General features: G+C 43.1%; 1 protein-coding gene across 2 annotated transcripts in view; it reads left to right on the top strand.

Moving 5' to 3' along the window:
• The first annotated feature begins 5,477 nt into the window (after positions 1-5,477).
• EFHC1 (EF-hand domain containing 1) overlaps positions 5,478-17,663 on the top strand; it is a 40,688-nt gene continuing 28,502 nt past the window's right edge. The window contains exon 1 of one of the 2 annotated variants that reach the window (XM_073625149.1): positions 5,478-5,545. In XM_073625149.1, the coding sequence (XP_073481250.1) occupies positions 5,522-5,545 (24 nt within the window). In that variant the 5' untranslated portion in view covers positions 5,478-5,521. Of the gene's footprint in view, positions 5,546-13,642; positions 13,801-17,663 lie in introns of those variants that run through there. The other variant, XM_073625148.1, reaches the window with a different exon arrangement.

The following is a 17,663-nucleotide window of genomic DNA, read 5'->3' as shown; positions in this document are numbered from 1 at the left end:
GCTGGGAACTTTCTCGTTCCATGCCGCTATGAGGAGACACAGTAACAGAGGGGAAACAAACTGAGACACCGCTCTCCATATACACTGCTGGATTTGCTTGGTGCTGGCTTAAGGGCACCATAACCATGTTTTTAACTTTTTTAATAAAATGAAATGACATACTATACCATGATGGCTATCCATATGTCTTTATGAGCACTGAACAGAGCAAGAGATACTAATACATTGCTTGGAAAGGCTGCTATTGGACCCATCACAAACGGATTGGTTATCCTTAATGAACCAAAGGCGTTTATTCTTTTTTTTTTTTTTTTTTTTCACAAGAAAAGGTGGTTATTCTTACTACATCTGGTGAGTGGCCATTGCATGAGGTGGTGGTGAAGTCACAATAAGTGGTGAATTAAGAGCACAATATACTAAAAAGGAACGTCATTGCACAGAAGTGATCACTTACTGAAGACATCCAGTGTACTGTGGTGTTTCTGCAAATGTCAAGGACATATAATATTTTTTTTTTGCACTATGCAGTACATATGCATGTTGATATGTGATATTTTGGTAGTAATTTTGGCACATTGTTTAGTAATAATTTTTTTAATAGCTTTTGGTAGCACCTACGTCATTGCACAGAAGTAAATACCCACTGAGGACTGTAGTGTTTTTGCACATGCTGAGCACATTTTTTTCATCAAGAATTATATATGAATGTTTATATGTGATATTTGATGGTCACTAAGTAACATTGGCACATTGCACATTTTTTAATATTTGTCATTTTTTAGCACTAGCACTTAAAAGAATATTCCAAAAAACTGTTTAGTCACTAGTAAACCCTAAGTGGACAGTATATTTTTGACGCAATATTAATTGATACAGAAAAGCACGCTACATAGGATAGATATCCTATTTTTGCATATTTCAGCAGTGGTATCATACACAGTAGTTAGCGCAATCCACTTTTATATTATATTGATACTCTTCCATTTTTCTGTAGGCTTACATGATTGCAGCAAACTAGTATATTTTTAGTTTTGCGCCGGTAGCACATCTGGTAGGATCAGGAACCAGAAGGGAAGTCAGCCAAGTAAAAGTCTTTCACAGGAAAACACAGCAGAGAGAGTCCAGATACAGTGGGGATGGAAAGTATTCAGACCCCCTTAAATTTTTCATTCTGTTTTATTGCAGCCATTTGCTAAAATCATTTCAAGCTCATTTTTTTCCTCATTAATGTACACACAGCACCCCATAGTGACAGAAAAACACAGAATTGCAGATTTATTATTGCAGCTGCATTTTTGCAGATTTATTAAAAAAGAAAAACTGAAATATCACATGGTCCTAAGTATTCAGACCCTTTGCTGTGACACTCATATATTTAACTCAGGTGCTGTCCATTTCTTCTGATCATCCTTGAGATGGTTCTACGCCTTCATTTGAGTCCAGATGTGTTTGATTATACTGATTGGACTTGATTAGGAAAGCCACACAAAGCCTTACAGCTCACAGTGCATGTCAGAGCAAATGAGAATCATGAGGTCAAAGGAACTGCCTGAAGAGCTCGGAGACAGAATTGTGGCAAGGCACAGATCTGATCAAGGTTACAAAAAAAAAATTTCTGCTGCTATTAAGGTTCCTAAGAGTACAGTGGCCTCCATAATCCTTAAATGGAAGACGTTTGGGACGACCAGAACCCTTCCTAGAGCTGACCATCCGGCCAAACTGAGCTATCGGGGGAGAAGAGCCTTGGTGAGAGAGGTAAAGAAGAACCCAAAGATCACTGTGGCTGAGCTCCACAGATGCAGTCAGGAGATGGGAGAAAGTTTTAGAAAGTCAACCATCACTGCAGCCCTACACCAGTCGGGGCTTTATGGCAGAGTGGCCCCACGGAAGCCTCTCCTCAGTGCAAGACACATGAAAGCCCCCATGGAGTTTGCTAAAAAACACCTAAAGGACTCCAAGATGGTGAGAAATAAGATTCTCTGGTCTAAGGAGACCAAGATGGAACTTTTTGGCCATAATTCTAAGTGGTATGTGTGGAGAAATCCAGGCACTGCTCATCACCTGTCCAATACAGTCGCAACAGTGAAGCATGGTGGTGGCAGCATCATGCTGTGGGGGTGTTTTTCAGCTGCAGGGACAGGATGACTGGTTGCAATCAAGCGAAAGATGAATGCGGCCAAGTACAGCTATATCCTGGACGAAAACCTTCTCCAGAGTGCCCAGTACCTCAGACTGGGCAAAACGTTTACCTTTCAACATGACCATGACCCTAAGCACACAGATAAAATAACGATGGAGTGGCTTTACAACAACTCCGTGACTGTTCTTGAATAGCCCAGCCAGAGCCCTGACTTAAACCCAATTGAGCATCTCTGGAGAGACCTAAAAATGGCTGTCCACCAACGTTTACCATCCAACCTGATAGAACTGGAGAGGATCTGCAAGGAGGAATGGCAGAGGATCCCCAAATCCATGTGTGAAAAACTTGTTGCATCTTTCCCAAAAAGACTCATGGCTGTATTAGATCAAAAGGGTGCTTCTACTAAATACTGAGCAAAGGGTCTGAATACTTAGGACCATGTGATATTTCAGTTTTTCCTTTTTAATAAATCTGCAAAAATGTCAACAATTCTGTGTTTTTCTGTCAATATGGGGTGCTGTGTGTACATTAATGAGGAAAAAAATGAACTTAAATGATTTTAGCAAATGGCTGCAATATAACAAAGAGTGAAAAATTTAAGGGGGTCTGAATACTTTCCGTCCCCACTGTATGTTGACCAAGGCGACGACACAGAAGATCTGATCCATACAGTTTAAATACCTAGCAGAACTAGCTGACGAGCAGGAAATGAAGACCAGGTAAGTCACTGTGGAATGAAGAGTGCTGGCAATTAATTGATATGGTCCCTAAAGTCTGTCACCCATCTTCTTCTACTAAGTAATGGTTTCATGTGTCATCTAAGAAGGTCCCCAAGTCTGCCTCCCAGCTTTTTCTATTAAGCAATGAACCTGTAAAATAAATATATATATATATATATATATATATATATATATATATATAATCTAAGATGGTTCCCTCCCATCTTTTTCTACTAAGCAATAGTCCCATGTATCATCTGAGATGGCCCCCAAGTCTACTAAGCAATGGATCCATATATCATCTGAGATGGGCCCCAAGTCTACCTTCCATAAAGTAAGTGAGTTTTGTAATTGTAACTGCAAGTATTAATAAAACTATTTCTGATCTAGATCAAATTTTGTGCACAGTTGCTGAAAATATTTAGCAACCATTGAAAAGGCTTTGGTAGTTTTAAATGAGCAATGGGCTTGACCTGAGTGTCATAAAAATTCTTTCAACTGTCCTACACCCATTTTTGTGCAAAAAACTTATGCAGTCATCAGACTCATTATTTTACATTTTACTTCACAAAAGATAAAAATACAGTTAAATAAAAAACTGATAGTACATAAATAACAATCCAATAAACAAAAATGGAGGGCTAAATACAAATAAATAAAAACTACCTTAAAAAAAAAAACCCTCTATACAAAGTAAAAAAGAGTGCAACAGTTTTTTGTTTTTTTTCAAGCAAATTTCTCCTAAGCAGCTCAATTGGGGAATTTCATTAAAATTACTTCTCTCATTCATAATATATAAAGGGATTATACCTGTACATTAAGTACAAAAATCTTGTTTTCACATTTAAAAGCATATATGATTTTGCATGCCCATAAATATTGATTAATCGCCGATTTGCTGTTAGATAACACTGTGTCGGCTGAACCTTCTCTGAGCTGGCCGCTCAGCTGTCGGCTAATTGCCAGCTCCCATTTCTCTCCACAGTCACCCAGTTGTTGATTCTGCTCGTCAGTCCTGCCTACTTAAAGTCGTCCAGCTCACTTGATCTCTGCCTTCGCCTTTGTCAACATCACAGAGACTTTATCCTGCGTTCCTGTTGAAGACTTGCTCGGCTGACATTCCTTCTGGCTCCTGATCCTGCTTGCTGTACTACTACGTTTATCTCTGGCTCTCTGACATTTGCTTGGCTGACTACCCGATCCGGTTACTGAACTCTGGCTTGTTTTGACTACGCTTACTCTGTTTACCTTATTATTATTATTATTATTATTAAACAAGTGTGATTTAACTATACTTCTGTCTTGGTCTGATTCATGGTTCCTGATAGTAGGCGAAGGCCATGAATTCAGAAGATAAAGTCAATCTACTAGTTGGTAATATTTTTTCCAGATTGGATGAGCAAGATCACCGCATGGATCAAAGTATATCAAATGAAAATACATCGCTTTCTAAATAGCCCTTCAAGAAGATGTAGTAATTGAGGTCCTGCTTCTTCTAAAGGATACAACAATTAAGGTCTTGCTGCAGTTTATAATGTGAGATATACACACAATAAGCAAATGTCAAAGAAAAAAACTGCGCTATATGAGACCATATACGTGATAGTAATTCACTGCAAAGAATGCAATGTCCTTATACTGTAAGGGACATATTTAATTCCCTAGCGATAGGAAAATTCTAATAACTGGAGAAAATCTATTTGCATCACAGTAATAAATCTGAAATGTATATTGCAAAATAATCACATGATGAAGTCATAAAAAAAGTCAATGAAGATATTGTTGTTCACACACATTGTCTAAACTGATAATGTTGCTGGTCACTGAATGTTCACATTAAAGGGATGGCTTCCCCAACTAATAGGATATACTGATCAGGGGATGATCAGTATATCCTATTAGTTGGGGAAGCATCTCGATTTTAATATTTACAGTATATAAATATGATTACAGGTAAAAAGGAATGAATTCGTAATTTTTTTCTTTTTTCAACTTTTAAATTTTTATTTGGATTTTCTCCTCAGTTTTTTTCATTTTTTCTCTTTTTGTACGAACGGAGGAATAGAACTTTCTCCTTTGCACGTATTTTTTCTTTTTTGATTTAATTTTTATTTTTACATACATTTTTATCAAATTCTAGTGGTAATCATTTACTTTAAAATGGCCTGAAACAGTTATGGCATGTATTGACGGACCACTAGAGGTCACTTGGGTCGTCTTGGGCCTTGAAATAATTAACAATGATTTTCACTGAATTTTTGTTAGTAAATTACTTATTTGAATTTTATTAGTTTTAAGATACTCTTTTTGGGTAAATAGCCAATAAGATAATAATCTTTGCATAATCTGATATCATCTCATATCACGCTGTAAGATACCAGGTATTATTTGCAGTTCCCCCTTAAGTAATGGCAACAGCCCCGTTCCAAGATGGTGGCTAATGCGACGGGGACGCTCGGAGCTCAGGACTGGGCGTTTCCTTTTTTGTATTATGGAGCTTAAAAGGTGGCAAGTCAGCACGTCGCCCGTGCACCTGGACGACGTCGCCTTTAACGAAACGACGTAGGGAGGAGCGGCGTGCTGACGCCACCAACACAACGTGTAGTCCCGGAAGATACGGGCGATCATCTGAATGAGCTGGCTGGCTCGGATGTTTAACTAGATGCCACTTTTTTTCACATACTCTGTAAGTGCAATATTTTTTTATTAATAATAAAGACGTTTTACAGTTTTACACTATGGTAGTTTTCTCCTTTCCATTGGGTTATCTGCTGACCAGGAGATATTCAGGGAAGACCAGAGAGGAGGAGAGTTGCCATCTGATGGTTAAACAGAGAGACTGTGGCTGGGATATAAGCCTAAAAGCAGAGCGCTGATCTCCTTAAAAAAGAGATCGGAGCATCTGGTAAGAGGCAGTTATTTTCCAGGTTGAAGGACTTTCCTATCTCATATCACTTTTTCCTACGGTGATTTCCGGTTTGAAGTCACTATTATCTATGAAGGAGAGACATTCCTTTTAATGTGAACATTCAGTGACCAGCAACATTATCAGTTTAGACAATGTGTGTGAACAACAATATCTTCATTGACTTTTTATGACTTCATCATGTGATCATTTTGCAATATACATTTTGTATTTATTACTGTGATGCAAATAGATTTTCTCCAGTTATTAGAATTTTCCTATCGCTAGGGAGTTAAATATGTCCCTTACAGGATAAGGACATTCCATCCTTTGCATTGAATTACTATCACGTATATGGTCTCATATAGCGCAGTTTTTTCTTTGACACCGCATGGATCAGTTTGCCATAGCGTTACAAACACTCCTGAGTCACATGGCTCACCTGGAAACTCCCACTGTGGCTGCTCCGGTACAACCTGAGTTCCAGGCCGTCCCTGCTGCTGCGCCAGTCTCTGTGTAGGCACCAGCCTTGAGTAATACCTCTATAAGAGGTATGTCTGGTTCCGCTCTGCTTCCCCAGTGATTTGGGGGTGATCCAGTTCAATGTAGAGGGTTTCTCAACCAGGTTGAGATTTACTTTGACATGCTTCCCCAGGCGTTTCCCATGGACAGAAGCAAAGTAGGTTTCGTGATATCTTTGCTTTCTGAGAGAGTCTTGGCCTGGGCAAACCCTCTATGGGAGACGCAAAAACCTGTTGTCTTGAGTTACCCTGACTTTGTGGCCTCCTTTAAAAGGGTATTTGACGTTCCCGCACCCTCTGCTTCTGCTGCCAAGTGCCTCATGTCCATCAAACAGAGTACGAGAACTGTTGCCGACCACGCCATTGAATTCCGTACTCTGGTAGCAGAGGTTGCTTGGTAGAATGAGGCCCTCGTGGCTGCTTTTTTCTCATGGTCTCTCGGATTCCATCAAGGATGAGATAGCAGCCCGAGATATACCCACTGAGCTGGAGAGGTTGATCACGTTTGCCATGCTCATTGACTCCAGACTCAGAGAAAGACTCTTTTTTAAGGAGCGCTTGCGGAAGCCTCCTGTACGTTTGCGTCCGAGCTTTGCAGTCCCACCTGTGCCTCCCTCACCTCCCATGCCTCCTGGTACCGAGTCGTTCAGTGAAGATGAACCCATGCACTTGGGCTTCACGCGTCTCTCTGCGGATGAGAGAGCCTTTTAGGAGGAGGGAGAGATTGTGCCTTTATTGTGGCTCTCTGACATTTTCTTGGCTGACTACCCAATCCAGTTACTGAACTCTGGCTTGTTTTGACTACGCTTCCTCGGTTTACCTCATTATTATTATTATTATGATTATTAAACAAGTGTGATTTAACTATACTTCTGTCTTGGTCTGATTCATGGTTCCTGATACACTGTCCATATAAAAAGACAGCAAATGTTTCTGAGGCCCAGATTTCCCACTAGAGCAGCCATTCTCAACCAGGGTTCTGCAGAACACTAGGGTTCCTCCGAAGGTTGTTAGGGGTTCCTTGCGCTGTGGCTTATTGATATTTGATGGTGCCTGTATATTTATGAGGACAGCACCACATTGGTGTCAGTAGCATGACACCAATGATCTTTTTAACTATTTATAAGAGTGGCTTTCTCACCACTATTCTAAGAGGGGCGTTCTTTTCACTGACCAGTGACCATCAATGTAAAGGGAATTTTTTTCCCACTGACCCCCATAATAGTTTATTAGTTTTAGCAGGCATTCCCTAAGACATAAAAAAATGTTTCCAAGGGTAACTCAGAAGTGGAAAGGTTGCAGTAAGTAATGGTATAAATGTAACATCTGACAGCAAAAACCTGGCCAATGATCGGCGAATATTTGCTGCTTTATCATTGCGTCTCTGAGGTCTGGTTGCTTGCTATGCGCACCTCTGCTCTCCGCGTTCCCTTGTAAGATCCATTGTGCCCCCTGCTGGCTGAATACTACATAACTTTGCCATCAGGTTCATCAAAACCTGTAAAACGAGTTCTCTGTGTTTATTTGTAGTACTAAAAAAGGAAAACCAGCACTGATGTCATCAAAAGACGATGGAAATTCTAATACGCAGGAAATTTGCAGTAACTGAGTAAACCGGTTAAACAAAACATTGGAAGTCATTGGGTTTTGTCCTGGGAAGATTTAGCATGCTGTAAAGACCAAACAGGCTCATCCATTAATGATGATTCATGATAATGATTGTTATACAATTTTATTGCAAAAAGAATAACCATCCTATATTTCATCTGATGAATTATGACCCACCCCGAGACACAAAGTGAAATGCTTGTATAAAGTAGCTCCAATCATTTCATTAAGACAGAGATGCCACCAACCCCATTCTAATTCACTAATGGAAAACATCAGAATATGACAACGCAGTCACAGTGATTTACAAATTTGGAAATAACCCAAATTTGAGAAATAATTTCTTAAAATGCTATCAAATAGGTCCCAGTGCAGAGACTAAAGCCTCGTACACACGATCGGATTGTTGGCAGGGGAATGTGTGATGACAGACTGTTGTGCTAAAATCTGACCGTTAGTACGCTCCTTCAGACAATTGTCCAACTTTCGGCCAACAAATGTTGGATGGCAGGCTAGTAAATTTCCAGCGGACTGTACACAAATCTGTCACACAAAAGTTGAAAGTACAAACACACATGCTCGGAATCGATGCTCACCAAACACGAAATTAGCAGAAGGTGCCCAAAGGATGGCGCTCAAGAGCTGAAATTCCTCGTAGTACGTCACTACGTTCGTGTTTGTTGGCCGACAATTGTGTGCCGTTAGTATGCCAGACAAGATCCAGTCACACGCCCTTTTGATAAAAGTCTGACGCTCTGTTGGCCAACAAGCTGATCGTGTGTACCAGGCTTAAAGCTGTCCATACACTGAGATTTTCAAATGTTCATATGAAGAATTACATCAGGGCACTTGATAATGCCAACAGAAACTTGACAAATATCAGTCAAAAGTACTTAAAATTTTCATTTTCTTTTTACATTTGATTTTGGTATGAATGGAATTTTTGGAACAAAATGATCACATACACTGATAGAAACTCATTTGTTCAAGAAATATTTTCTTGTGACTGTGGTTAAAAATTATCATCAATTTGACCCCACTAATGATTAGAGAATGAAATGAATATTTTTGGATGAAATTCTACTAGTGTATTGCTAGCTTAAAGGCTAAGTTCACCTTTTGAAAAAAAAACATCCATTTTTTTGCAGCCATTTTTTTTTCTAAGGAGCCTGTAAAGCATTGCACCCGCTATCAACAGATGGCGGGTGCAATGTTAGGCTTTTGTAGACTCTCAGGATAACTGTCTGCCTGTACCTCCGATACAGGCAGGCAATTACTTGAGAGCAGGAAGATGAAAATAACTATGAGAGCGCTCACCAGTGTCCTCGCAGTTCACTGAGAACTACAAGCCGTCAGCTGCAATAATTGACGGTACTTGTAGACTATTCATTCACAAGAAAACTGTGAATGGCGTGGCCGTGTGGGCAGGGCCCCTTACAGCCGCGCTGTGTTCAAATTGTGACAGTGGGTGCGGGGAGAGGATCCCCCACCTACTGTCACAGGGAGTGGGCGCATGCTGAATATGTTACATGTTACACCCTAAATATGGGTGTAACATGTAACCAGGATTGCCAACTGTCAGTAAATTTATGGCAGTAAATTTTTACAACTGTCTGTAAATATCAGGGGCTGATAATTTGCCATGCTGTGCTGACAAATTATTGTTATGGGCAGTGGCATCGCTAGGGGGTGGCTTTTGGGGCTATAGCCCCGAATCTGGGGCCCATAGCCCCAAGTCTCTGCAGGGGTCCCCAAGGGGAGGGGAGGCTCTTTGGGGACCCTGATCTAAGTGGGGGGCTCTCTGGGGAGCCTGATGCAAGGGGGGGGGTTTCTGGGGACCCAGATTTTAAGGGGGAGGCTCTCTGGGGACCCTGATTTAAGGGGGAGGCTCTCTGGGGACCCTGATTTAAGGGGGAGGCTCTCTGGGGACCCTAATGTAAGGGGGGCTCTCTGGGAACCCTGATGTAAGTGGGGGGCTCTCTGGGGATACTAATGCAAAGGGGGGGCTCTCTGGGGATCCTGATGCAAAGGGGAGGCTCTCTGAGGACTCTGATGTAAGGAGGAGGCTCCCTGGGGACCCTTATATAAGGGGTGGCTCTCTGGGGACCCTGATGTAAGTGGGGGGCTCTCTGGGGATATATACACATACACACATATATCACTGTATATACATGTGTATGCCCGCCCAAGTGTATGACTTTCTTTACTACACTGCTATGGGCTCTAGCCCCAGATCTTTTGTCGATATAGCAACGCCCCTGGTTATGGGTATGGTCAGTGTTTCCATATTGTGTTTATATTGTTTAAATACCAGTTGTCTTAGTTTTTAATAGGAGTTCTTTCATGTTTTAGGTCGCCAGTAAAAAATGTGTTCCATCAGTAAATTTTCCATATTTTGTCAGTAAAAAATGCTGCGGGAGGTTGGCAACACTGCATGTAATATGTTCAAAAGGTGAACTTATCCTTTAAGGGCTGGTTTGCAGTTGTGACAAGTACCGCTGGTCCTCCTTTTTTTTAGAGGCATTTGATATTTTCCTCCTCACTGTCTTTTTTAACCCCCTAAATGCTGCACTACATGTTCATCGGCCAGTAGTGCCCACAGGATGCAACAGAAGGAATAATTCCTGCTGTCGCCACAAAGCAAAGCATTGCGGGTGAGGTATGTGTACCCCGCAGCCGCTGCCTTTGCAGCTAAAAGGGGAACCAGCTGAAGGGCGGTAAAAACGTGGCTCACCTGTGTGGTTTTATCGCTGCCCAACTGCAAGTGTAAACCAGCCCTAAGAGACAGGTTTATGAAGTCTCTCCCACCCACGCCCCACACTGATCTAATCGACAACCTTCACACTAAGCAGCACTATTGATTGGAGCGTCAGACCAATGGAGATCTGGGCCTCTGCACAACATGTCGGAGTAGCGGTCTGACTCTCCAACATGCTGGCAACACAGGGTATATTAACCCTTGCTGCAGCACTTAACTGATGGGTGGCAGTGATGGGCAGCACTGCCAGGTGGCACTGATTGGCACTACAGGTGGGCATTGATAGGTGGCACTTGTGGGCATTGATAGGTGGCACTTGTTGGCATTGATAGGTGGCACTTGTTGGCATTGATAGGTGGCACTTGTGGGCACTGTTAGGTGGCACTGTGGGCACTGTTATGTAGCACTGTGGGCACTGTTATATGGCACTATTAGGTGGCACTGATGAGGCAGATGTGCCTCTTCCACTTGGGGACCGATGTCCCTCACATCCGAGCTGGTGATCGTTTTTTTTTTTCTACTCACGCTGTCAGCGTGAGTAGAAAAAAAAAACGATTACCAATCTTTTGTTTACATCATGTGATCAGCTGTCATTGGCTGACAGCTGACCACATGGTAAGGGGCCGGGACCGGACCCTTACTCGGATCGGTGATCAGCCGAGTCTCAGTGACTCGGTGATCACAGCGCGCTCGGCGCGCGCCCGCAGGGACTGTGCACAGGGGAGGCCGTCATATGACGGCCTCCCGGGAATTCAGGTCCGCGCTGTGGCTGTCATTTGCCCATAGCGCGGATGTGTAGTGGTTAAAACATACCCAATAAAAAAAAAATGTAAAAAATCTAATTTCTTCATCAATTTAGGCAAATATGTAGTCTGCTACATATTTTTGCTGTAAAAAAATCCCAATACGTGTATATTGATTGGTTTGCGCAAAATTTATACCGTCTACAAACTATGGTATATTTTATTATTTATTTTTGTATTTTATTTTTTACTAGTAATGGCAGCGATCAGTGACTTATAGCAGGACTGAGATATTGTGGCAGACTAATTGGACTCCTGCCACTTTTTTGGGACCAGTGACACTAATACAGTGATCAGTGTTAAAAAATATGCACTGTCACTGTACTAATGACACTGGCAGGGAAGGGGTTAACATCAGGTGCAATCAAAGGGTTAAATGTGTTCCCTGGGAGTGATTACTAACTGTGGGGAGGTGCTTTGACTAGGGGGAATGTAAAGATCTGTGTTCCTGCTTAACAGGAACACAGGATCAGCACATTCCCCTCTCACTGAACGGAGATCTGCCTTGTTTATGTAGCAAGGTCTCTGACCTTATCCAGTCTAATGAGAATTTTCCAGGCCAAAGATAGCGGACATCCTTCTGTATGTAGTGGGTTGTGGGGCATAGTGGGTGCAAGGTGGACAAAGTTATTGGGCGCCAGACACTTCTTGGATGTAAAAGAGGTTTTATTTCTCTTAACAGCCTTTTTTGTATTTTTGGGGAAAAGAGGGTTAGGGCCAGGACACCCTTCAGTAGTTAAAATTTCAATTAGCAGACTCTGAGACTTCAATAGGAGGACAGCCATGCAGGGAAATACCCCAGCAAGGCGCCACATCTGCACATGCAGGAATGCCGTCTCCTATGGCAACAGTTCCTAACTCAAACGTAATAGTTCCTTCAGCTTCAGTACAACTACCTCTTGTAGTTCTTCAACACTGAGCTCCCTGTCTCTCACTAGACCCTCTGATTCACTGACTCTGAATCCCTTGAGCTCCTCCAATCTTTTTGGTGTGTTTCGTCCCTCAAGTGTCACCCACGCTTCCCACCTAGATGCAGGCAGTGAGAGCAGCGGTCGGAGCTGATGCGGCCATCTTCCAGCCCTGTCCTCAAGTGTTGCAGCCTCCGGAGAAAGCTGCTCCGGTGTCCTCTCCTGGAGCAGCTTCCGCGGTGCGTCTCCTCTCTGCTCCTCCCGCCGCTAGGCGTCCAATAGGATCGCCTGACGTTTTGGCAAATTGGGAAATGGGATTCATTTCTGCTTCCCGATTGGCCTGGAGGAGGATCAGTGTTGCAACAGTGAATATTCATTCGCTATTGCAACACACCTGGGTGGGCTCGGGTCGCATTCTCTGTGACCCGAGCCCACCCTATTTTGAAAACTATTAGAGTCTCTGGCTCTAATCAGGTGCTTAAAAAAAAAAAAACCCTGGCCGCTGTAATCCATGCGCCCGGCGCCCAGTCCAATGCATGAATCTATCCACTGCATATAGTGGGGTGGCGAGGAGAGAGGGGGCGGCGCCCCTAATGGACGGGCCACCACTGAATTAATATGTGTTCCGGTTTAAAGGGATGAGGTGGCAACCCTAGGACATGTCGCCCCCCCAACATCCGTCGCTCCATAGAGGTGAATGAAGCGTCCGATCACGTCCTCCTGAATAAACTGACAGGCGGACCTGATCGGAAAGCCCTTGTGAAAGGGGCCTAATACTTCCTCCAGCTCTGTAACTAAAGGTCCCTGTACCTTGGTACCGACCTGAGCCAGAGGAATAGTCTGCAGGAGCCTTAGCATTGCACAAGCGATCCACTATTGCGGGCGCAATTCTTTGCCGGTCCAAAATGCAAAACAAATAATAAAATGCACTTTTTTTGTTTTTTGCTTATTGCATTTATTATTATTATTTTTACAAAAAGTGGAATTCAGCTTTAAAATGTGCTTATGTTCACTTCCAGTTATCGCTGAATAAACAGCGGAAATGTAAAAATCGCTTTGTCTATCCGGGGGTATAGAGGTTCCAGAGCGGAACTTTTTTTTTGTTTATTTATTATACATCTTGGCATATTTGTGTGCATAACAAAAAAAGAAACGTGCCTTTGTTGGGTGGTAATGAAGTGGTTAAGGATTGCAGTGGAGGAAATCCATCATTGCATCCTGTATAGAGGATAACATGAAGCATTCACTAGGGGGCGTGTCTGGCCAGTCTGTTTACCGTTCCCATGGAGACCAGAGTCTGGATGCTGCTTGGAAACACAGCAAGCTGGAGAGTAAGTGACAGGCAGCAGGGACACAAGAGAGGAACCCAGAGACCATGTCCTCCCACCCTGTTCATGGGCTGCCCTTACTGCCTGGGAACACCTACCGAGACCCAATGGTAAGTCGCCCCTGTGCCATATGCAGAGGGTCAGCAGTCTGCCGCACACAGCTCCCTTTTCATTTATAGCTTTTATATCTCTTCTTATACCACGTCTCAATGTCACCCCCTTTCCCCGACTATCTCATATAAATTAGAAGAGGGTGAAATGTAACAAAACAAAAATCAAATATTCCACCGCCCTATAAATAGGATCTGTACTAATTATAGACCCAATGATCCATTGTATATAAGTACTTTGCTGTCGCCCCTCTTTTGCACCCGAATCCCTCTTCCCTCTCCGGTTGTCCCTCTTTTTCCATCTGATTGGTCTGTGTATGTATATATGTGTGTGTATGTGTATAATATATATATATATATATATATATATATATATATATATATATATATATACATTCATTAGCTCTTGGATTGTAGCCGGTACATTGTGGTATTGCCAATTTGTACACCAAAACATGAAGGAGAGGCGTCGGTGTCACCCAGAGTGACCGTCTGATTTGTTTCCCTGCTGCTCCAGAAGGTGATGGAGTTTGGTTACTATGGGCAACTATAAAAAAAAGTTTGGGTTTTTTTCTTTGGTTTTTCTACTAATGAATCTTTTTTTTCTTTTTTTTTGTTGCTGTTGTTGAACAATGTAGGTATCTTTAATACCTGAAAATCTGCCTTGTACATGAAAGATGGACGCTACGTTCATTTTTAGGCCCCATTCACAAATTGTGTGGCCTGCGTGGCACCCCAAACACAATGCGACTTTTCTGCAACTGCCACACAAAAAGAATCGCGCTGAAATCACGTAAAATGCGCCGTTAAAAAGCAGCGTGAAGCTTGTCGCCCAAAGAAGAGCAGGAGCTTCTTTTGGGCAACAAATGCGCATAGCGCAGCCCATTGAAGTGAATCGCATTTAGAATCGCTCACACAAAATCACAAGAGGGAACGCGAGTTCCCACTACGCAAAGTGGGCCTTGGGAGCTCTGTGCCAGTAGTTTTCAGTACAGAGCTTCCGGTGTGATCCCCAACACTCACTGTAATCCTAACACTAATGCTGCGTACACACGGTCGGAATTTTCGTCTACAAAAGTCCGACGGACGCCGACGGACCAAATCCGGCGGACAATCCGATCGTGTGTGGGCTTCCCCGGACTTTCGGCGGACTTTTCCAGCCACAAATCTGATGGACTTTAGATTTGGAACATGTTTCAAATCTTTACGTCGTAACTCCGCCGGACCCAGAAATCCGCTCGTCTGTAGGCTAGTCCGATGGACAAAAACCCACGCTAGGGCAGCTATTGGCTACCAGCTATCAACTTCCTTATTTTAGTCCGGTGTACGTCATCACGTACGAATTCGTCCTACTTTTGTGTGATCGGTTGTAGGCAAGTCCGTTCATTAGAAAGTCCGCCGAAAGTCCGCCGAAAGTCTGTCGAAAGTCTGTCGGACAGGCTGTCGGGCTTTTGTAGCCAAAAAGTCCGACCGTGTGTACGCGACATAACTCTCTCTGTGCACCTTGCACAAACCCCTCCTGGAACTGTAACCTTCACACTAACCCTCCCTATAACCCTAACCTTTCCTATAACACTAACCCTCCTTATAACAATAACACTTCCTATAACCCTAACCCCCCTGACACTAACCTTTCCTATAACACTAACACTAACCCCCCTACAACACTAACCCCCTCATAACACTAACGCTTCCTATAACACTAACCCTAACCCTCCCTATAACAGTAACCCTTCCTATAACCCTAACACGAACCCCCCTATAACATTAACCCTTCCTATAACCCTAACACTAACCCCCTATAACACTAACCCTTCCTATAACACTACCCCCCATAACACTAACGCTTCCTATAACACTAACCCTAACACTAACCCTCCCTATAACAGTAACCCTTCCTATAACCCTAACACTAACCCTCCCTTTAACACTAACCCTTCCTATAACCCTAACCTTTCCTATAACACTAACCCTCCTTATAACAATAACACTTCCTATAACCCTAACCCCCCTGACACTAACCTTTCCTATAACACTAACACTAACCCCCCTATAACACTAACCCCCTCATAACACTAACGCTTCCTGTAACACTAACCCTAACACTAACCCTCCCTATAACAGTAACCCTTCCTATAACCCTAACACGAACCCCCCTATAACATTAACCCTTCCTATAACCCTAACACGAACCCCCCTATAACATTAACCCTTCCTATAACCCTAACACTAACCCCCCATAACACTAACGCTTCCTATAACACTAACCCTAACACTAACCCTCCCTATAACAGTAACCCTTCCTATAACCCTAACACTAACCCTCCCTATAACAGTAACCCTTCCTATAACCCTAACAGTAACCCTCCCTTTAACACTGACCCTTCTTATAACCCTAACACTAACCCTCCCTATATCTCTAACCCTCCCTATAACACTAACCCTCCCTATATCCGTAACAGTAACCCTCCCTATATCCCTAACCCTCCCTATAACCCTAATCCTGATACTAACTCTCCCTATATCCCTAACATTAACCCTCCCTATAAAACTAACCCTCCCTATAACCCTTACCCGGATACTAACTCTCCCTATATCCCTAAAACTAACCCTCCCTATAACACTAACCCTCCCTATAACACTAACCCTCCCTATATCCCTAACACTAACCCCTCCTTTAACCCTAACACTAACCCTCCCTATAACACTAACCCTTCCTATAACACTAACCCCCTCATAACACTAACGCTTCCTATAACCCTAACACTAACCCTCCCTATATCCCTAACACTAACCCTTCTTTTAACCCCTAATGCTAACCCTCCCTATAACACTAACCCTTCCTTTAACCCTAACACTAACCCTCATTATAACACTAACCCTTCCTTTAACCCTAACACTAACCCTCCCTATAATACTAACCCTAACCCTTCCTATATGCCTCCATGTTAAGCCCTTTTGGAACAGTAACCCTAAGGCTTGGTTCACAGCTACAGGTGCGACCAAGGGTAGGGGCATTTTGAATGGGCTGCCTTATTCACGAGAAATGCGGAAAATAAATCCCCGACTCTATTCTGAAGGTCGGTTCACACCAGGAATTGCACAGGAACACGCTGTGCATTCCTGTGCAATTCACATGCAGTCCTCTGTGGTTGAATTTCAGCCCATTCATTCTGAATGGGCTAAAATCGCAGTGCACCAAAAATAGTTTGCGACCTGCGATTAGGATGTCATTAACTTAATATTGACACCTGCTGCAGATCGCAACTGCAGTGCATATTAAACGTGGTGGGGAAACGCAAATGGGTTTCCAGCACGATGTTCTTGTGTGAACTGGCCCTGAAAAAAACCACCGCGTTGTTCTGCATGGTGCCAGTGTGTGCACAAACCTGCATGTTTGCAGATGCGGGGGGTGCAACTAACAATTAATGGCACCGCCGTCGGTCTGCTAAATGGCAGCGTGTTTCTCTGCGTGTCAGGAAAGCACACAATTTTGCACGTATTCCTGACACACATAGATGTGAACTTAGGCTACTACTGGCCCTCCCTGTAACCCTCACACTGACCATCCTTCATATGCACCACGTCAACCCCTCCTTCTGTACCTGTAACTCTAAGGCTCTGTTCACACCCGAGCATACAGGAATTGCGGGCGGAATCGTGTGATTTTGCCTGCGATTCCAGAATCACGGCAAAACCCAATATTTCTTAATGGCACCCCAAATGCAGTGCAATTTTGCCACGATTGTTGAGTGACAAAATGCGCAAAAATCACGGCAAAAATCGCACCGCCAAATGCTGGACTGGAAAGAGATAAGCATCTGCTGCGGCTGTTGGCAGCCAGAGGGGCTAGCATTTTCTGC

The sequence above is a fragment of the Aquarana catesbeiana genome, linkage group LG04 (genome assembly GCF_042186555.1).
Source record: "Aquarana catesbeiana isolate 2022-GZ linkage group LG04, ASM4218655v1, whole genome shotgun sequence".
Lineage (NCBI taxonomy): Eukaryota > Metazoa > Chordata > Amphibia > Anura > Ranidae > Aquarana > Aquarana catesbeiana.
Note: the sequence above shows the minus strand (reverse complement) of the source record. Positions and strands in the feature narration are given on the sequence as shown.